General features: G+C 39.6%; 1 protein-coding gene across 4 annotated transcripts in view; it reads left to right on the forward strand.

The window, feature by feature from the left end:
• The window catches only part of S1PR1 (sphingosine-1-phosphate receptor 1), a 6,306-nt gene extending 3,240 nt beyond the window's left edge, over positions 1–3,066 (forward strand). For 3 of the 4 annotated variants that reach the window (XM_024751253.1, XM_024751252.1, XM_024751254.1), the window contains one exon: positions 387–3,066. In XM_024751253.1, coding sequence (XP_024607021.1) covers positions 550–1,698 — 1,149 coding nt within the window. In that variant the 5' untranslated portion in view covers positions 387–549 and the 3' untranslated portion in view covers positions 1,699–3,066. Of the gene's footprint in view, positions 1–42; positions 146–386 lie in introns of those variants that run through there. The other variant, XM_024751255.1, reaches the window with a different exon arrangement.
• Positions 3,067–23,130: the final 20,064 nt, after the last annotated feature.

Genomic DNA, 23,130 nt, shown 5'->3' on the forward strand with positions numbered 1-23,130 from the left:
GGTTGGGGGGGGGTGGGGGGGGGGGGTGGAGGAGGCAAGAGTGGGGATAAATGGGGTTCACTTTTCCAGTTTTCCCATTTCCATTTAAGTGGATGTAACCATAGGGGGCGATTTTCTTCTTGTCGCGTCGGAATTTTCAGTTTGGGTACATTTCTGTTTTTTCTCCTTTTCTTTCTTCCCCTTCTTCCTTTTTTTTTTTTTTTTTCTTTGCAAGAAATGAGAGTTTGATTTCTTTTTTGTTTTCTTTAATCCTTCTTCCTGCACTCTCCCCAAGTTTCTTTAAAACAAATCAACAGCAAGAAAACTGGAGCAGTACCTTTCTTAGAATGAATGACGCCAGTGTGCTGTGGCTTTTTCCCTGACTCTCTCTTTGTGATTTGTTTAAGGCTGCGGTTTCTGAGGCTCTCTCCAGCCACGGAAAAGCTGCACAAAAAAGCCTGGATCTCTCTCGCTCAACCACCCCCGCTGCCAGTGAAGGCTCGCTCCGCCTCGCCCTCTAGCGTTCATCTGGAGAAGTACCGCCCCGGGCTCCTGGGGACAGCGCGCATCATGGGGTCCACCAACATCCCTCTGGTCAAGGCCCTCCGCAGCTCTGTCTCCGACTATGTCAACTACGACATCATCGTCCGGCATTATAACTACACGGGAAAGCTGAATATCGGCGCGGACAAGGAAAACGGCATTAAACTGATCTCAGTGGTGTTCATTCTCATCTGCTGCTTTATCATCCTAGAGAACATCTTTGTTTTGCTGACCATTTGGAAAACCAAGAAGTTCCACCGACCCATGTACTATTTTATTGGCAACCTCGCCCTCTCAGACCTGTTGGCAGGAGTGGCTTACACAGCCAACCTGCTTTTGTCTGGGGCCACCACCTACAAGCTAACCCCCGCCCAGTGGTTTCTGCGGGAAGGGAGTATGTTTGTGGCCCTGTCTGCCTCCGTGTTCAGCCTCCTAGCCATTGCCATTGAGCGCTATATCACCATGCTGAAGATGAAACTCCACAATGGGAGCAACAGGTTCCGCTCCTTCCTGCTCATCAGTGCCTGCTGGGTTATCTCCCTCATCCTGGGGGGCCTGCCCATCATGGGCTGGAACTGCATCAGCACGCTGCCCAGCTGCTCCACAGTGCTGCCGCTCTACCACAAGCACTATATCCTCTTCTGCACCACGGTCTTCACTCTGCTCCTTCTCTCCATCGTCATCCTGTACTGCAGGATCTACTCCTTGGTCAGGACTCGGAGCCGCCGTCTGACTTTCCGCAAGAACATTTCAAAGGCCAGCCGCAGCTCTGAGAAGTCGCTGGCACTGCTGAAGACCGTGATTATCGTCCTGGGCGTCTTCATCGCCTGCTGGGCGCCACTCTTCATCCTGCTTCTGCTGGACGTGGGCTGCAAGGTGAAGACCTGCGACATCCTCTTCAGAACGGAGTACTTCCTGGTGTTGGCTGTGCTCAACTCTGGCACCAACCCCATCATTTACACTTTGTCCAACAAGGAGATGCGTCGGGCCTTCGTCCGGATCATGTCCTGCTGCAAGTGCCCCAGCGGAGACTCCGCCGGCAAATTCACACGACCCATCATCGCCGGCATGGAATTCAGCCGCAGTAAGTCAGACAACTCCTCCCACCCTCAGAAGGATGATGGGGATAACCCAGAGACCATTATGTCTTCTGGAAACGTCAACTCTTCTTCCTAAAAGTGAAAACTGCTGACCCATGGGGAGCTTGCATGGTTGCCCACCACCCCAGTGTTTGGAAAAAAACCCAACAACTCTGTGCCTCTGCTGCTGCCAGGCAGGAGCTGTCTCAAGCCAGAGGGAGGGAGGGGGAGCTTAAGAACAGCCTGGTGGTGCCTGGTGTTGGTGGGTAGACTTAGTTCCTGTGAACAATGCACTGGGAAGGGTGGAGATCAGGTCCTCGCCTGGAATCTATTTCCTCCCCTCGCTGGAGCTTTGATTTTGCACTGAGCCAAAGGTCTAGCATTGTCAAGCTCCTGAAGGGTTCATCTGGCCCCTCCTCAAAGACTAATGTCCCCGTGTGAAAGCGTCTCTGTTGGGAGCTTTGAGGAGATGTTTTCTTTCACTTTAGTTTCCAGCCCAAGTGAGTGTGTGCACTTCTGCTTCGCTAGGTATGCTCTGCATATCCTACCCTCCCTTCCCCTTCACACCCCTCCTCAGAATTCCTTTACTTTATATTTTAACTACCTGGCATTCAGAGTTGGGAGTGTGGCACGGTCCATTTCTTAATGATGTGTAGCAGGTAGGCTGTGTCCAGCAGGTAGACTGTGGTGGAGATGGTTTGGAAATGTAAAGCAATTTCACTTGCTGAAGCCAAAGTTTCCACGTAAGCTGGATGAGTGTTTTTGATTTTAGTTGCAGTCACTTTAAAAAAAAAAAAAAACCTTTGCAATGAAATGTATTACAGTATCATATCCATCATGGCTGAAAACTGCATAAGGAAGTCCAATTTATTTAAATGACATCAGCCAGGATCCTTAGTGTCATAGGAAAAACAAACAAGCAAAACAAGGTGAAAACTGACTGGGGGGTGACTTTGTAAACCAAGAAAGATTTCTTAACGAATTTGTCTAACAAATACAGCATCTGTCTTTGGCACTTTTGTTGATGTTTCTTTCAGAGTGTTGTGTGAATCATTTCAACCAACAGGATGGCTGTATTTTGTTGTGTTAAAAGTACTTTTTTAATAATTTTTGAATGTATTTGTTTCAACATTTTATTGGATTTTCCTAACCTGTGTTAACACCATTGAATGTGTATTTCTTCAGAAAATACCATCCTCTTGTGCCCTTAAAGCATTACTTTAACTGATAGGGAACATAAGAAGTTTTTCAGTACATTAAATAGTTAATTGAAGATGTGTATAAATGTCACAAAGAATAAAAATATATTGGTGTCTGTTTAGTGTGGTTTCCAGTGCAATTAAACTGAGAAATGTCTTTTTTTTTAAAAAAAAAAATAGTATTTAATAGGTTTCTGACAATGTGGATCATTTTGCACATAGCTTTATCAACTTTTAAACATTAATAAACTGATTTTTTTTAAAGATTCCTTTGTGAAGAGCATTTTTAAAAAAAATAATTATTAAGACATTCTATTTGACTATGTGCCTCTTCAGAATCAGTTAAAGGCAAATTTCTGTTATTCTTTAGAGGATTTTACCCTGATAAACTAGGGTGTGAAAAAAGAATGTGGTTTGTTTAGAAACCACTCTTTTTTTTTCAGGAAGAGAAACTTCAATAACAACATTGAAGAGTAGTAAAGAATGAGATGAAAACCACCAGCTTCTAAATACCACATTGACAAGTAAATGTAATTGTTTGAGTTTTAAATGACATTCAAGCCAAACTAAATTAAGTACAATAATTCTGTCTTAAAACGTGAGTTTTAAAAGAAATAATGTACAACAATATGGTTGTAAATCAAAGTTAAATTATGACACTCAATGGTCAGTTCACACCCATCCCTAGAAGCTTACATTCTTGGCTTGCCATCAACATACTGGGGAAGTGGGGATATGGCTATGGGAGATTATATCAAATTACTTAATTCTTTCAGGACGTTGTCTTGGCTTCTCCCAGTCTACCCACTGAACAATATAAAACTGTACATTAGAATAAAGTTACAAGTTGTAGAATGTTGGCTGAATAGCATACCTCTTTTCTCTGAAAATTTTTGATTCATAGTATCTGAAAGCTTTAACATCCCTAGTCAATTTCTCCAACTATAAAATGGCAAGCCTCACAAAATTTTTAATTCTTGTTTTGATATTTCCATCTTCATTGGGGGTTACATAGAAGTACTTTGGTGTGTTTGCCTCTTCAGTGCTATTGTTAACTTTCAGAATTTGTGCTTTCAAGTGTCATTGAATATGCACAGGACACAGTTGGGACACAAAGATAAACCTCACCTAATAAAGTAGATGTCATTTCTGGGTAAAGTTAACTGTGGGAAACAGAAGCGTGTTCACTAAGGAAACCTTAGGTCACAACCTCCAGTTTCCTGAAGGAAATGCCAAAAATGCTCCGAAGACAAAAGACTGGAAACAAACTGGAATGTCTCTATCCATCTGTCTGCTGAGGCGGAAGGAATGAATTCATGTTACACTCGCTTCCCAGACCTTTCGTTACAGAATCAAGCATAATGGAAAAGCGTGTCCACTTTGTGTTTCTATGGAAGATAAAGTGGTTGTACTCTTGGACTTATCTTTATAAGCACAGCAGTGACTCACATGATGTGGGGAAGAATGAGGTGGGACAGTTGACCTTGGTGGGGACTGGGGAGCTCATCAGTGACAAGGGAGCACAGCCTCGCTTGCCTACCTGTGAGCATGTTATCCAATGATTAAATGTGTTTTCTTCCTGGAAATTCTAGACAGTGCATTTCATTCCAAGACAACTGGACAGTCGTGGACTGTGGTTTCCCTGGGTAGATGCGGGTCAGAGCCCTAGTTCTGGCCAAGAGCAATGGCTAAGATGAAGGAATCCTTGGCCGTATCCCAACATGAATATCTGGTTTTAATTCAGTATATTTTGAGAATTGAGGATGAAAAAAGACAAAAAGCCCTCAGTACCTATATGTTTATACTAAAATAAACTCCCTAAAGTTTTAATTAAAAAAGATGTAGAATGCCACGGAGCAACTAAACCCGTGCACCACAACTACTGAGCCTGTGCTCTAGAGCCCACAAAGCACAACTACTGAACTCGCAGGCCACAACTACTGAAGCCCTCGTGCCTAGAGCCTGTGCTCTGCAACAAGAGAAGCCACCGCAATGAGAAGCCCCTGCACAGCAATGAAGACCCAATGCAGCCATAAATTAATAAATTAATTAATTAATTTAAAAAATTATAAAAACATGTAGAGATTTTTTTTAAGAGGAGGAAAACAGACAACCAGAGCAATACTTTATGGCTTATAAATATTCAGGAAAATTACAAAATGACACCAAATAATACTTTCTTCCCAACAACATTAAATGTGATTATAATTTTACAGAGTATTCAAATAAAAATCTTATATAAGACAATGCTTGTTCTTCCTTTGTAGTCTCTTAATAAGTAGAAATATTAATTCTTTAAAAAAGTTGATTTAGTGATATTATAAATTCAAAACTGTACAGGAATAGGAGTTTTGCATTCATGCTAATCAGATACTTTATTTTATTGTAATAATATCAGTAGTACCAGCACTACAGTTGTCATTTATGGCATCTTTAATTTTTTCCCAATGTAAAAATACATAAAGATTTTAATGGTTCTTGTTTTCATATTGGATTAATTTCTCCTCTGGACATGACCTATGTTAAATATATGTCCGGTCCAATACTCTTTATAGTACTTTTAACCTAAACTATAGTTTTTGCATGATTTTGACCATTCATACCTCCATTCAATATATCAATATATCACCTGTCAGGTTTTCTAGGCAACTACAAATGAACTATTTCTGGGAGCTATTACTCTGAAATAGCACCTTCAGAAAGATGATGGACCATGTTGGGAAAATCCTACAAAGTGAGGGCTTGAAGTTCAAGTAATTCTGAATATTAAAAATCCCTTTTTCAACTGAGACACAAGGTATAATACTTGAGTGACATATTAAAAAGAAATTCTACCTACAGAACCGTTAAAGATTTGATTCTGTAAATAGTCACTGGCTTAGAATTAATCTCTAATTAGGAACCAATATTTATCCACAGTATTTGCAATAATGAGTTTTTATAATCTCAGTATAATGTTCAGTTATTCTTTTTTTTTTTTTTTTTTTTTTAATGCTGGTTGCTCCATTCTCATCTGGAATGATGTTTCCTGCGGACACTTAACTATAGATCAAATTAGATTGATCTCATTTGTTTTCTAACAAATTAGATCAAACAAGATTTGTCTATGCTTTCTCAAAATTTGTTTTAAAGCTCTTGAGGGAGGAATCACAAATAACCAAAAGAAACATTTACAGGAACTATTATTCTTTCCCTGTGGACACAAGTTCTTGATGATGAGAAATCATAATAAATTGCATAATTTCCTCCAACTTTCCTTCCTGCTTTTTTGATGTGTGCTTGGTCACAAGGAAAGGAACTCAAAATACATTTATGTATACACCATTGCCTTCACTGTCATTCTAACTGAAACTACAGACTACCCAAACAAGCAAGGCTTTCTTGAATAGGTGAAAGTCTTTAGATTGTCTACAGAGAAAAATAATTTTTAACCAGTGGTCAAAAGAGCTAGGAAAGATAAGAGGAAGATAACACTGAGAGAGGGTTAGGGTTAGACCTGCATTTAATTCAGTCTTTTCACAATCCTTGACAAGAGCCAGGACCTAGAGCAAATTTGGTTCATGTTGAAGATATCTCCCCTAATACCTCCTATCTCTTACTCCTGCTTTCTGCTCAGATTCTTCAGACTCTCAAGAAGTTTTTCTCATGCTCTCTTTGAGGACTGAAGGATTAAAAATCAGCTTTGGATCTGGATATAGTCATTAGCAAAAGCCAAGTATAAGCTGCAGATTTGAAAGAACAGGAATTGCTACATTTGTTTTATTGAAGCACCAGCGTGTACCCATCCAACTTCTGTGTTAATTAATAATGGATAAACACACTGTGGTAAATTCACAGAATGGGAATATTATTCAGCAATTAAAAAAGGAACTGCTACTGTTACTTGCAACAATCAGCGTAAATCTCAAAACCATTACGTTGAGCAAAAGAAGCCAGCCACAAAGAGAACATACTGCGTGATTCCATTTATGTGAAATTTAAGCATAGGCAAAACTAATCTATGGAGATAGAAGTCATCAAAATAGTGGTTGCTTGGGGGAGGAGAATAAACTGAAAAGGAACATGAAGGAGCTTTCTAGGCTGTTAACAATGTTCTCTATCTTAATTTTTTAAGGTGTTTGTTACTCGATGTATGCATTTGTCTAAACTTATCCAACCATATTCTTAAGACCTGTGAAAATAAAAAAAAAAATTCAATATGGTAAACTTCTACTTCTGAGTATGAGGACTATATGGGACTTTGTGAAATTACAGAAAAAGTTTTCAGAGTTCAGTAGAATGTGGCAAAAGCCCCAGAGTGTTCCACAGAAGGGACACACGCTCTTTTAGTATTCTCCTAAGCCCCAGAACCAAAACATTAGAATGCTAAATAACTGTGACCTGATGACATATCTTTGCTTCTATGGAATGAAAATTTGGCCTAGTATTGGTATTTGTAATCTCTGAAGAATTTCTGTGTCTTGAAAGAGTCTAGCGTCATAATTGAAATTCTCACAATGAAAGTTTCTTAACAGATTTCAGTCTTAGGTGTATATGGTGCATTGTAAATCACCTAATGAAGAATGGACTTTTACACACTGGCAAGGAGGCTGAAACATATTAGTATTGGTGACACAAACTGGAGTGTGCCAAATCACCTGACCAAACAGATAAAAGGTATTCAGTCACATGATTACACTTGTCTCAGTGTAAGATCTTCATTGTTAGAAGTAGTGGGCAGAGACACAAAAGAAATGGATGATAAGCTCATGCTTGCTCTCTGTCGCGCACTCTCTCTCTCATACATTCTTTTTTTAATATTCTTTCCCATTATGGTTTATCTCAGGATATTGAATATAGTTCCCTGTGCTATACAACAGGACCTAGTTGTTTATCCATTAAGCTCATGCTTTTGAGGGCTTTATAAGCTTGTTGCAGCTAGATAGCTTGTTGGCCTGTGCTCAGCCCTGTTTAAGGACTCCTTCCTTCAGCCAGCTCTGGGAGTGGCCAGGCAGAGGTGAAGTGCTTCAGGTGCTGCGGTGGTCTTGGGACAGGCTGATTTGATACAAGGAGGAATGGGAACAGGAAAGAAGGGACATTGCTTCCAGTGTTGACCGGGATGGGGAAAGGTAGATTGTTGCTTACCTACTTCCCTAGAGCTCTAATCCTATTATTGCTCCAGGGCAGAAAGAACAACCCCAGAGGAAGCACTGATTTAGCTCGTGCTTCCTTCTCCCACTCCTCCTAATGGGTGCACCCACCCATGCACCCATCCCTTCAACAAGAATGCTTGCCCTCGGCTGTGTGCCATGAATACCACACGAACGATAAACAAGGTCCCTGCCTGCATAGAGCTTATAGGGTCCATTCCACCAGCTCTAGTGCTTCAATGGCTCCTTCTGTTTGGGGCCCAGGAAGACTGATACAGCAAGAAACAGTTCTTCTTTCCAAGAGTTTGTCCAATGTTGTACACTTCCCGGAATATATTCGCTTCTCAAGCAGTGTAAAATAATTTCATTTAATAAATATGATCCACGTTGGCAGCTTTTAATCTTTGGCTTTTATTTAACCAATATCTCTAAATAACTTAAAGTTAAATAATGGTGAATTAACTTTTAGATTAAGAATGAAGTCCTTTATGGTATTGGACTCTGTGGTAAATATCAGAATTGGTATTCAATTTTTTTCTTCCAGTTTTACTGAGATATAATAGACGTACAGCACTGTATAAGTTTAAGGTGTACAACATAACGAGTTGACTCACATACATCATGAGATGATTACCGCAATAAGTTTAGTGACCATCCATCATCTCGTATAGATACAAAATTAAAGTAACAGGAAAAAAATGTCCTTGTGATGAGAACTCTCAAGGACTCACTCCCTTCACAACTTTCATATGTAACATACAGCAGAGTTCATTATACCTATTATGTTGTAACTTACATCCCTTGCATTTGGTTTTTCAAATTGTTCTAGGCCGCGTGTGAAATCAAAGCATTCAACTTTTTAGTTTATATCTCACTTCACTTTGTGCTTTTCTCTCAAGAGCACTGCTGTGAACTCTGTTGGGTGGAGCCACTTGGGTGAAATAGGCAAATGAAGTCTGCATTTGAATAAGTCTTAGGTGGTGTCCTAATTTAACCTGGGTGCAAAAGAAAGGAGACAAAAATGTGCAACTGAAGAAGAAGCATGACACACATCCTTCATTATTAACATCATGAACAAACTCATCTAAAGGTGAGCAATCACAAATCCTCTAGAGGACCAGAGAAAGAAGCCTAGGTAGGTCTTTTGTGTGTTGTATGTTTCAGTGACTTCTGATGCCAGGGAGTGGAGCTAGATCCCAAGCAGCCCAAGGACTCTGCATTGTAGTCTTACATAACAATCCCACTGAACCTGCCAATGGCTCAGATGCCCACCCACCATGACCAGATCCACCCCTCAAAGGTCTGCTGGTGGGACAGCTGGGTGGTTTCATTCTCTGGTACAAAGGAAAGCATACTTCTTTCTAATTTCAGGGTTTCTTTTATGCCTGTCCAGACACTTCAGGAAAAACAAATTTAAGTCACCAGAAAGTTATGTTCTAAAATAAGAGAAGACTTGTGCTAAATCACTTCGAAAGGCATTAGCTATCATATGCCTGGAGAGTCTTCACTCACCAAGCTTCTGCAGAATTTTGTGGCACCAGAAATAGTGGTTAGGTCTCACATGCTTTTCTGCTTCAGCTAGCTTCAGTGGCCACCTGCAGAAATAGTTCTTGGTTTCTCTTCCTTGTCTAGATGCTGGTCAGGGCAGCATTTAGAAAAACATAGATTTTCATATTCCCATTCACACGTGCAAAGTGAATTAGGGTATTAAAGAATTACCTACATTATTCAATATATAAAATCCTTTGCCTCATTTATCTAAATATTTTATGTCAATACTTTCCCCAGCTGAATTATTATACTATCATAAGCACCATAGTAGGAGTTGCAAAATTACAAGAAATTTAGAAGACATACCCACAAGGACCTCCTAATTTAAAGGGGAAAAATGACCCCTATAACAACACAGTTTTATATACATTACCTCATTTTATATATTCATTGTATTAGTTTTTCTTTTAAAAATTATGCTTATAGAGAGTTTTTTTTTCATAATCAGTTATTTTTGAATTGTGGCCCTATGTAGCAAAAGTTAAAATGGATTGAAGTAATTTAAACATCTGTGAGTGATTTGCGTCAAATAGATTTCCATCCTCTGCTCACTTTCTAGAACATTCAATACAAGCAGTTTAGTTACTGAACTTGTTAAAGTAAAGAGCTATCTGGATGACACTATCTTTCCCTTAAAGAGGTACTCTTGGAACAGGGGCTGTGCTAAAGTGTATGTGGCCTACAAGATAAGGAGACTTGGATTTCTGGGGTTGTTTATTTGGTATCTTTCTCTACTCATCTGGGCTTTCTATTAGATTTGTAAAAAGGCCATTGCTATTCTCACCAATTCTAGGCTAAATACTAACCAAGGCACTAGAGTACAAATTTGAAGTGCGTGTTAATACTGAACACACTTAGCAGCTAATAGCTAGCAGTGTGGGATCTTGGATGCCTAAATACACATCAGATTTCCACTAGAGGGAAAAAAATTTGTTCAATCTTTTGTCTTTTCAAAAAAGGAGTGAATTAACTAATTCATCCCTAAAGTAAAAATTTAGAATAAATTTTTTAATTCAACACAATGTTCCAACGTTGGAAACCTAAAGAATTTTAAAATTAAGGAATGGACAATTACTTTCCTTTGTGTTTTAAAATAGATTTTCTTGATTTATAGAAAGGTGGCTTTTTGGAAGTGCTATATAATTTTATCAGAGTCTTAAAGAAACAATTATTTATACATAATTTTTGCCTAATGGATAGAATAAGCCTATGGAGAATTTGGAGGAATTAAATAAACACTAGAAAAAAAAAAAAGCTCACAAGAGATGAGTTTCACTGAAAAACCACAAAATGATTGAACGTTGATTCCTTCCCTGGTGAGGACAGTTTTCAGGCCACCAAAACTGCCTTGCGTCATGTCAGGGTTGAGTCTGGCACCGCGTGTGGTATTATTAGGTGGTTTGCAGAATTTTGATTCATACGGAATTGTGTGCCTGTGTTACCACAGTAAGTTTACTTTAGAGTTTGCATATCATTATCAATTAAGAATGCACTGGTAACTGGCAGGAAACGTCCATTTGGAGCGAAGTAATCGGAACATTTTCTCTTTGTTGAAAGCACTTTAACTTCCTCCCTACTTCCATTTAAATCTATCTGAAGGAAAAAGAGCAATTTGTATTCCATACAAAAGAAGTCTTAGACATCAGGGGTTACGATAGTTTCTTTGCATTATAAACTCTCTACATTCTTTGTATGTCACTCCATGAACTTTTCTGTAATTTAGAGGAAATCCACAGCACTAACTCTTACTTTAGAGGCTGTAACCCACTGCCTAAAGCAAATAAAAGGTAGCAGCGTCATTTCCCTTGCTGAATTCTTTTTTCAGTCAACTTAAGGAGGGGTATAAATTGAGGGCGTAACTTTGTTTCCTGTATTTTTGAACCGGCAGGGTATCCCTAGGATGGGTGGCTGCCTACTTGAATAAACTCTTCGATGAATACTATTCATATCTCATGGCTCTCACTAGGAAGCACTAGCAGCCCAGCACAGAGTTCTGCTTTCACTTAACTTGTAAGAGAATGAAGAGGCCTTGCCAAGGTTCAGAAAAGGATAACAAAGCATAAGCTCTTTAATGGGATGTAATAACATAAAAGTCTAAGTGCACCGAAGCCCTTTCCCACAAGCAAGACCTGATTGCGGGGCTGGCATTCAGGCTGATGACGACCATTACACATGGGGAAACAGCACTACGGAGAAACAAAAGTAATTCCGCTGAAATGAGCCAAGTGTGGGCTTTGGGAAAAATAAGGATCTGTCTGTTAAGCTTTGCTAAGATCAGGATCTCTGTGATTTATAGTATTTTCCATGGAACTGAGTTTATTTTTATGGAAGAAAATTGTAGGATCTAGAAAACATTTAGTTTAGTGAAGCCCTGTTTGAATTCTTTAAGCGAGCTGAAATACTCTTTTATATGGTGAAATGCTTCCATATATTTGTTGGCTAATTAACATGATATCTTATAAAATGACATTTTGTATACCATACATGGCAGAGCAGAGCGGTCGAAACGCAATAATAATGCTAAAACAGTACTTCTGGCCTGGCCATCATTCCTTGTCAGTGTTGTAAGGACTTCCAGGCCTGCTTGTCAGCTCTGAGCTAGCCAGCCTCCTTCCATCGTTTGGCTTTCAGGGGTCCCTAGCACAGGGGTCTTGTTAGATCAGCTTTATGATTAGATGCAAGAGTAGCCACTTAGATCCAGATGTGGTTGCCTTCCAGCAGTTGAGGGGCCTTCAGAAGGTTTCCTATTCTATTTAGATCTTCGAGTCAGTGGTTGCCTTCAAATGTCTCTGGGAACCAGGCAGAGAACTTATTGGAGTGAAGTGAGTCAGGTAGGATTGTGACGAGCTTGAGAGGAAAGTCCATCTCAGTGGAGAAGTCCTTACCTCCTCAAGTCCTTTGCTGCCAGCTGAGAATGGGAGCCCAGTGTTTTGAGGTGTTCCAAAGGAAGCTGGAAATATAGAGTTTGATGTGTAATCTCCTGATTTTTAAATGTTAGTAACTGATTCAATTTCAGAATAATCTTATATAGGCCAAATGTCAAATGACAGTAGCTACAGGTGACCTCAGGGCTCCTATTTGTCACTTGATTTAAATAGGAATAACTGAGCTGCTCAGTCTAGGTTCAGTATTAGTGTTAAATCAGTCCCACGTTGAAGCAGTCTCCCTCCGTTGGCTTGGGGTGTGACAGCCCATGGTGGATTTGGGAAACAGGTTAGATTGGGTTCTGGGACTTAGGGTTAGAAAAGCTTCTTGGTTGGTGTGTCTGATCATATCTGAATGGGATGTCCTAGCTCCTGGATTTCCACTGCATGGTGATAATGGATATCAAACCACTAGTGTCTCAACCTTTCCAAAATGTGTCATCTCATATAATGCAGTAGCATAATGAAAACATCAGCCATGCATATTGGATGCTGCAGTACTTTCTAAATGTTGGTTCCCTTCGTCACCCTCCTTTCTAAAATTACTTTAAAAATTAAAAGCTTTAAAAAGTGTATGAGCAAGTCTGACTTTTCCACTAGCTATACACAACAATCCTATGAACTGTGTATCACTACCTATTCCCTCAGGATGAAGAATCTTAAATTAATGAGGTTAATCAACCTCCCCCAAGAAGCTGAGCTATGCTTTTCCATTACACAGAGAAGCCAAGAAAACTTCCTCAGGCTTCCCAGACTCATAATCACAGATCCATTGAGTTGGAAGGGACCTTAGAGAGTCACTGTATTTCTTTCAGATTCAGCTAGGTTTTCTTTAGGCCCTTAGGCTATTGACCCTTGCTAATTTTTATAACTGGGATAAATGGAGTGCAAGTCTTTGAAATGACAATGATTTTGCTTCTGCAGCAGGGTGAATGCCTGTTAAATTTAGAGGGAATCTCAGATCAAAGCAGAAGGGTGTGGCAAATGTTAATGTAGATGGTAGTGTTCGACCAAACAACCCACCAGAGGGTAAAATGCCATGCTGTAATTTAAAAAATGGTGGAGCGTTTTGTGGTTTGTAATGTCACTGGAAACCCAAGAAAGACCTTATTTTATGCAATTTGGCCTATTTTTTTGTTTATTTTGATTACAAAAAGGTCAAGAGTTATTTTGACATTTAAAAATGCTTATTTCAGTTAAAGTTCAGACTTCTGTTATGATTTCCCTTTTTTCTTTCTTTTTCTTTTTCTAGGATTGCATTTTGGTTTCCCACACAGCCTTTTCAACTTTCCTGTGTTTCCTTTCTCTCCAGATAACTATGAACGTTTTCATTTCGACACAGTATCTGCCACAAAATCAGTTACTTTCGTAGCAGAAGGATCATTTTTGCAGTAGGGATCAGTTTTGCAGGGGTCATGGCATCTGGTCATGGCAGAAAACACCAGGATCTTCCTTGTGATATAAAATGGAAGGTGGAAATATCATTGGAATTTCTTCCATATGAAGAGATTTCCTTCCACAGGAGGAAATACATTGAGAAGTCACAGTCGTTCATTTGGCCTGTGCATGAATTCTGTCCACATCACACACTTCTCAGGTGTGTGACCCTGGAGAAGTTATTCAACCTGTCTGAACGCCTTTATCTATCAAATAATGACGATAATTACAACTTTAAAAGTCTGTTGTGAAAATTAAATAAGATCATGTTTACAATGTCGGGCACAAGATTGGTACTCAATTCACGTCTATTTCTTCATTCATTTAACATGTTTATGGAGCACTTATTATGGTCCAGGCACTGCCAACACATCTGAGAAAAAATAGACAAAATCTTTGCCCATAGACCGCATTCCCTTTCCTCCCTCGGTCCTTCTCAGTCACTTGATCCTCCCCACTAAAGCCAGACCACTTAGGATGAATAGCCCTGTTTTTTTCCAAAGAATTCATTCCTTTGAAAGTCCTACCAGTCAACAAGTACATTTTGTGCTGAGATTGCCTTTTTACTTGAAACCAAAGAAAGAACGTGTGATGGAATTGCAAAATTCAACTTTATTTAATCTATGCTATTTTGGCTTCCTTCCCAAGCTCTTACCTCCTGGTCAGAGGGAGGAATAAAATTGACTAAATACCTGGTTAAAATGTAGTTCCATTCACCTAGAGATGATCATGCTAAGTGAAGTAAGTCAGAGAAAGACAAATATCATATGATATCACATATATGTGGAATCTAAAATAATGATACAAATGAACTTATTTACAAAACAGAAATAGACTCACAGACATAAAAAACAAACGTAAGGTTACCAAAGAAGAAAGCAGGGGGTGTGTGTGGGGGGGAGCGGGGGATAAATTAGGAGGTTGGGATTAACATATACACACGACTATATATAAAACAGATAAACAACAAGGACCAACTGAGTAGCACAGAGAACTATACTCAATATCTCATAATAACCTATAATGGAAAAGAATCTGAAAAAGAATATATATATGTACTGTATGTATATATATATATATGTATGTATGTCTATGTGTGACTGAATCACTTTGCTATACACTTGAAACTAACACAACATTGTAAGTCAACTATACTGCAATAAAAATTTTTCAAAAAATATAGTCCCATTCAATATTGGACACTATTCTGCTCCCCTTGGCTAAAAATCCCCAGGCTCACAGGCCACCTCTTCCTCCCCAGCTTGTCTGGAGCAGGGAGAAGGGCTGAGGCTTATGCAGCCTTGGGTGGTGGGAAGAGACAGTGTCTTCAGGCACAGCTGCCTACCCCTCCCTGGCCCTCCAGGCTGTTGTCCCGTCCACCTGGTGCTGCTGGCCCTGTGGGTGTTTGTGGCCAACTTGGGTGGGTGTGACCTGTGGTTGATCTCCCACCCAGTCAAAGTCTGTAGTGGGCTCTGGTTGACCTGCTCTCATTTCAGTTTCCCCTGCTGCCCTTTGAAGTCTGGCTGGCTTTTGTCTGCCTCTGAGGAGCAGAGGGGCTTGAGGTGTCTGGGTCCTCTCTATCTACATCATTCTGTCTGGCCATACTGCATGGACTGGGGCGGGTTGGGTCCCTGGGCTTGTCTGGGGGTGTGCCACATGCAGGGCTACCTCATTTCAGAGTCCATGGGGGTCTCTTGCTCTGCCTTTGGAAGTAACTAACCTTGCTTTCTTAGTGCACGTTTCCCGGCCTGGGCCAAACTCAGAAGAGCTGGGTAAAGGGAGATTAGGACCACCTTCGCTATTTCTCTCTCTGTCTCTCTCCTTCTCTTTCTAATTCCCACAATTCCCCACATTAACAAAGACGAGATCTTTCCAGTGAATCTTCTTTCCTGACTTCATTCACCTGGCTAAATCTTAGTGACAAACAGGTTACTTTTTTTTCTTTTTTTTAACTTTATTGTGGTAGATCTCTATGATCTGAAGCCTCCATGTATGGTGGTTAAACTACTCAGGCCTCACAAAGGAGTAGAGAGAATTCCTTTTTAAGAGGCTTGCAAAACCCTATTTTTTGAATGACAGAAGCAAAACATTACTCTTTGTCTTGTTCTCTTCCTATAATAAATTCTAACCTTCCTTCCAGGCACATCATTACCTCAGGCAGGCCAGTGCAAAGATTTCTACTCAGGATGACAAAAAAGAGAAAAGCACTTCAAACATGTAAGAATTTACTTCTGTTACAGAATGATGGCTCTTGCCATCAAGGAACTCACTGTTTATTTAGCTTTGTGGTCCAGGTGACTGGCCTGCACCCAGATGTTGGTGGTCCTGGGAAGGTGGCTTACTGTCCATTGATTTGGAGTCGGTGGCAGATTACATGATTTCACGTCACACTTCTCCTCCACCCAGTGGAGTCTCCCTTCTTCTTGCTCTTCAGTACCCTTTTCTTGTTTTCAGTTTTCTCTCCTTGATTGTACACTTGTGCTTTGCTTCCACACTGAACTCACATCCAGGAATGTGGGTGCACAGAAAGGCACACCGCTTCTCTCGTCTGTACGTCCGCACTGACAGCCCCTTTGCTCCAGCTCTTCTTCCAGATCTTTCTCTCTTGTCCTTCTATATATGTGAACATTGATTTCTTAATGTGCTGATAATCATTGCTATACTTTATCGAGTACATTTTACATAGTAGAGATGAGAAAGCTCCTTTTATTTGGCTCTCTCATTTAATCCTGAGAACGCCCATTGTGTGCAGGAGGAAAGAGAGGCTCAGAGAAGTTAAAACATTTTTGCCCAACACTACTGAACCATCCTTTCCCTAGTTCTCCATTTTATCCAAAACTACCTTCCAGGAAGATTTCAAATAACCCCTGCATTTTGAAAGCTTCGTCAATTTTGGCAGATTTGCTTTCTCTGTTCTTATAGAGATGTGTTTATATCTCTTTTATATCACATATTACAGTCTGCCTTGTATGATAGTTAATTATATGAATTTCTCCTCTACTGTATTATAAATCTTTGAGGGCAAGGATTAGCTTTTACTGATACATTCCTTGCTCCCAGAACCTAATAATACAGTAGCATTGAACATAATGGACACTTTTAAAAATGTCAAATATCTTGCAGTTTGTTGAAAAAGTATTTAATAAATTATTCATTCATTTGTTAAAAATTATTTAGTCTACTGTGTCAATTACTATTAAACAAATGACAAATAAATGATAAGTAAAATTAGAAATTATCTCTGTCCTTGAAGAGACTTCATTTATTGGGTAAGGCAGACTATCAAATAATCAACTGAATAAATTGAAATTTTAATAAGTAAGAAAAAAGACTACAGAACCAATAATTAGCAGAGCTAGGACTTGAACCCAGATTTCAATGGCCTCAAAGCCCATTCCACTAAGGCACACTGCTCTGAAAAAAGATTTAGATTTTTGGGTGAAGACTTTATATAAACTGAATTATCCTACAATAACTCTGAATATGGAACTTTAAAATTATCTTATAGGGCTTCCCTGGTGGCACAGTTGTTGAAAATCTGCCTGCAAATGCAGGGGACACGGGTTCGAGCCCTGGTCTGGGAGGATCCCACATGCCGCGGAGCAACTAGGCCCGTGAGCCACAATTACTGAGCCTGCACGTCTGGAGCCTGTGCTCCGCAACAAGAGACGCCACAATAGTGAGAGGCCCGCACACCGCGATGAAGAGTGGCCCCCACTTGCCGCAACTAGAGAAAGCCCTCGCACAGAAACGCAGACCCAACACAGCCATAAATTAATTAATTTAATTTAAAAAATTATCTTGTAATAACTATATAAAAATCATTATAGCTTGTCCTCCATATCCATGGGATCTGCATCCAACCCACATTCAGTCAACCACAGATGGAAAATATTTGAAAAAAAAATTCCAGAAAGTTCCAAAAACCAAAACTTGAATTTGCTACACACCGGTGACTATTTATTTACAAAGCATTTACCTTGTATGTACAACTACATAGCATTTACATTGCATTTGGTACTATAAGTTATCCAGAGATGATTTAAAGTATGCTGGAGGATGTGGATTGGTTATATGCAAATACTACACCATTTTCTATAAGGGACCTGAGCATCGGTAGATTTTGGCATCTGTGGATTTGGGGCCTGGAACCAATCCCCTGTGGATACCGAGGGGCAACTGTACTTTGAAGGGAAGAATGGGGAACTCCTTTTCAGAGATGATTAATCCTTGATGTAATTCTGTTAGAAGTGCTGACTAACGGTCTGATGACTGCTTATTTTGATCTTGGTGTTGGTAAAGAGGGCAGTACAAGTCAGGAAATGAAAAGAAACACAGATTTCGGACGCTCAAAATTGCTAACAGTAGAGGTCTTCATATTATTTTGGTTCCAGCTTTTTTTTTTCCTGGGCTAATTTAACCACTTCCTCTTCCATTCTTCTGTTTTGTCCTTGAAGGCCAAATTGTTTTTCCCTTTTCTGTTTAGGTTATTATTAATTTTAAAAATCATATTTACTTTCCCATTTTTTAGCATCTTTTACCACCCCCTCTTATCTTCTTCCCTTTCTTTATATTTTCCTTCCTATTCTCTTGTTTTACTTCTTGTATCCTCGCTCACAGGCTCTGCCCCATTGTTACTGAAAATCAAATATACTGGAATCCTAATCTCTAAAATCCTGGCCATCTCAGGTAAGGCCCTTTGAAGTTTGCTTTCAGCCTCTGTTCATGGATGGTCAACTCACTCACCAATTACAACTGTGCTATTGCAGCATTTGGAGGTGGTGTGTGGAGCTCTGCCTGTATACTTTTTATTCTGTGAGGTTTTGCTAAAAATAATGGGTGGCTAGATAAAAAAAAAAAAAAAACCTGATTGGGCATTCACTCTAGAAAAAAGTGAGTGGGTGTGTGTATGAGTGTGTCTTTGGGAATGAGAAGGAGATTAATTCTACCTAAAAATGTATAGTTATTTGCTATGAGTTATTTCTCAGCATCCTCTTGAATCGCGGTGGACTTTAGTATCAGATCAAAATGATGATTCAGGGTGGTTAAGTGACTGACATTTTAAGGATTAGGGGAGGGAGAGGGATAAAAGAAGGAGAACTTCCAAAAAGACTATACAAACTAAAACTAAATCATGTTTAAATCTCTTTCCTCTGCTGTTGCCATTCCCTTTTCCCTCCGATTTCCTTGATTGGCTTGTCCTTAAGGGAAACGGGGAGGATTCCTATTGGGCTCCCCTTCTCAGAACAAAGAAAGATCTCCAGGTTCCTGTTTCAGAGGAAGGGGGTAGGGGTGCAGATCCTTTATGGCCTGGAAGAAGTCAAGGCTATTTCCTCAAGTTTCTCTGTTATTTTGAGATGCATGATTCTTTGTCTGAAGCTGCTGTGACCTTTCAGGAAACTTCACTACTGGTGATATCAGAGGCACTTGGAAGAAATAACTGGTTATTGATGGGCATAAGGTGTTAGTAAAGACCAACTTCAATGTGTAATAGTTATTAATTGTTAAATTTTAAGAAGTTTTAAGAAAATTTTAAGAGGGGAAGCTGGGAAGAAAATTTTAAGAGAGAATAGCATTGACATATATACACAACCAAATGTAAAATGGTTGGCTAGTGGGAAGCTGCTGCATAGCACAGGGAGATCAGCTCGGTGCTTTGTGATGACCTAGAGGGGTGGGTTAGGGAGGGTGGGAGGGAGGCTCAAGAGGGAGGGGATATGGGGATATATGTATGCATATGGCTGATTCACTTTGTTTGTTGTACAACAGAAACTAACACAACATTGTAAAGCAATTATACTCCAATAAAGATATTAAAAAAATAATAAAGGCAGCAGAGAAAAAAGACAAATGATTTTTAAAGGAAAAAAAAAGAAAACTTTAAGAAATGATTTGTGTGAACAGGGCTATTGTCGAATCACATAACATCTGTATCCATGAGTTTTATTTTTGTACATGTCATTTAATCCAAGGGTCCCTGCAGAATAACACGTGCATTTAGAGCCATCCACGATGTCCAGCCTGAGGTGACAGACAATGGTGCATATATCCGGATGAGACTCTTTACTCGTTTTTTTTAACTGAAGTATAGTTGATGTACAATATAAGTTACAGGTGTACAGTGTAGTAAATCACAATTTTTAAAGGTTATCCTCTTAACACCCTGAGCAGAGAAGTGGTATGTTCAGGGGGGATCTGCTTCTGGCCCCTTCGCCAAATCCTCTGCTTTACTTTCTTTGGGAGCGATGCCATAACATCCTGCCAGAATTGACAGGGGGAGAAATGCAGTCAATATGCTGATCTTCACAAAGAAGCAGTCACCAATCCACTTGGAATAGGGCGTGCGTTCTGCATCACGTTTCTAGTTGTGACCAGGCCTAACTTTAAAATTTAGCCTTCTTTACCAGGCCCAGGCCTGTCCTTAAGCAGAAAACGGGCTTTTGGATTGAAGTGGAGGAACGCCAATTGACTGATAGGGGTAAACAGATCCAGACAAGCCCAGGGGAATTAGTGATGAGAAACAAACAGGGATGCATAGCAGATACAAGGGAGGAAATGAAAACAACGACAACAATTTCGCCTCTCAGTGTGCTTTCTTATACTTTTTCTTTTTAATTCTAATTAGGGTCTTATTCAAAGGACTTAAGGGGCAAGGAGCAGCTTCCCAAAAGAAAAGTTTAGACTTATAAAAAGAGCATTCTTTTCCTATAGGTCAAATAAGCATAATCAGTTCAGGAAAATACTCCCTGGAAGCTATGAAAACATAACATCATATTAGGAAGATCAGCCAATAAGGTGGTCAGAGAGCCTATTGGACCAATCAGGAAACGTGATTCTAATGGCTCTCTGGGCCCTTCCTTTCTAGCAGGGATTACAAACACTCCCTCTCTTTAAAATGTCACCTTCAGGGACGTGTTGCCAGCCCTTTCAGTTGTAATCCCCAAAGGAAAAAGGGAGATTTAATAAGAATTGTGGGATGCCAATATTCAGATAAATTTCAACTTCCAGAGAGAAATACAACCAAGATTTCCAGCAAGTTTAACAATATGCCTGTCATTATAAGCAGGCTTCACTGAATCATGTGGTTTTCAAAATTTAGGAGGCAGACTAACTCTATAAGAAGAAACTAAATTTATAGAAAACAGAGACTAGAGGTAAAAAAAAAAAAAAAAATCCCCCAAACCAAAACCTCTGTTATTTGGTTGCCGGGGTAACTTTTCCTGATTGGAATAAGACAGACATGTGATACAAAAACATAGCTGATTCCTCTGAACACAGTTTTACCATATCTCCTTGTGCTTGAACTTTATGGGAGCGAAGGGACAAAGTTTTCTTTCTCATTGTACAGAGAGAGATGCAATGGAGGTAGAGTGGAAATAAGACAATTTTGAGTGAGGAAGAGGCACGGATTGCCCTCTTTCTGATAAATTGCAAGCCCGCAGTCAAGGGATGGAACGCTTCTGGCATTCAAGTAGTTAAGAGATTCTGAGGTCAAAGCCACAAACACCAGTGAAGGTATGCATAGGCTTTTCAAAACTCAGAAAGCTTCTTTGAGAGGAGAGCAGGAATTAGAATAAGCTAATGTTGCTTAACTCGTGAAATTGGTTGTTAGTAATTTACCAAGCCCAGGAGATACTCAGCTTCTAGAGGGCATTCCAAACTCAGCCCCATCAAAACAATGGCACGTGTTTAAAAGAACAAAGTCAGACCAGAGCAGAAGAAAGGAAAGAACCCCCAAACCTATGTCTGATACAATTATGAGTTGCAAGCAGAGAGAGGAGGAACCACAAAATTTGTATGTAAATGACAGGGTTTACCAGGGACCTGATACTGGCTCTAAAATGAACTTCTATTTTTTTTATTTACAAAAGTAATGCATATAGAAAAATTAATAACTACTGATAAAATTTTAAAATAAAAACATCACCTGTATTTTCAATACTCAGAGCTAACTTTATATTTGGATGATAATCACTTAATACATGCTAGCCATTAAAAAAAATAATATATATACTTCCATACATATCTATCTATTGACCTGCATTCTTAAAAATCCTCATTTATTGCTAAACAATGTATTAGGACTATTTTCCCATGTTTAAAAACATATTTAATAGTTATATTTTATATTCTTTGTCTTACCACAAATATCTGTATGCTTTACAACATAACAAGATAGAATGTAGACCATCTTGGCTGTATCTGGAAACCAACAAACCTTATCTGTAAATGCAATGAAATCCCTCTAGTCAGGAAAGAGATTATAAAAACAAGAGTCTCAAAGGGAAAAAGTATGTCAGAGATTGAATGTGAACACATTTATTTGAATATATGCAAAGATACGGACTAAAGAAACGAAGATCTAATTTGAGCCCAGACAAGAGAAAAGAGTCCCTCCCTTCCTTGCTACACAACCCCTCCCTCTTCTCCTTCCCCTCCCTCCCTTCTTTGTCGCTCCAGATGTGCTCTTGCTGGCTGGGGTCACTCCAGGATTTCCTGATTATAATGAGGAAACACAGCTGATCAAGCCAATGAGTTTAGATTGAGATCTATCACCTTTTGACCTTTAGCCCCACCCACCCTCTGTTTACCAGTCTGAGAGTTGGCACAGATGACTCTAAATGGAAGAAAAAAGAAAGAAGGCAAAAAAGCAAAGTGACATGTGCCAGCTTTGCAAGCCACACCTTGTTCTCTCTTCCTGTGTAATGATGAGAAGCAGAGCCTTGGGCCATTATATTGATAGTTTAGGGTAGGAACAGAGCTGCAGTGTACAAGCAGATTATTTACTTCTCAAAGCAATTATATCTCATTGAGAAAATACAAGACATCAGTTGGAACTTCTTTATTGTCTCACCACCGAATCGTTAATTCTGCTCATACCTTTCCCCATCTTCTTTTCTCCTGGTCCTGCTCTTACCAAAGGTCAGTCTCTCCAGTTCTGCCCTGGGACCCACTGCCTCTGCCCACTAGACTTCGATTCCATTTCTTCTCTTAACTCTTCTCCAGCATTTGTCCATCTCTTCCCCCAACTTGCAAACATACTTTCGTAGCTATCAAATGAAAAAGCAAGCACAAATTAAAAAGATGCAAAATCCTCTTTGAACTCTTGTCTCCTTCCAGCTACCATCCCCGCCTATGCTTATGTTCCCTTTTACAGTAAAACTCAAAAAAGTTTTGTTAATACGCTGACTCTCCTGCCTGAACTTCATTTTATCCTTCAACACACTCTAATCTGGCCTCTATCTCTACTAGCCACTAGAAGAGATTTGGTCAAAGTTAACAATGACCT

This window comes from Neophocaena asiaeorientalis, unplaced genomic scaffold (assembly GCF_003031525.2).
Source record: "Neophocaena asiaeorientalis asiaeorientalis breed wild unplaced genomic scaffold, Neophocaena_asiaeorientalis_V1.1 scaffold147, whole genome shotgun sequence".
NCBI classification, from domain to species: Eukaryota; Metazoa; Chordata; class Mammalia; order Artiodactyla; family Phocoenidae; genus Neophocaena; species Neophocaena asiaeorientalis.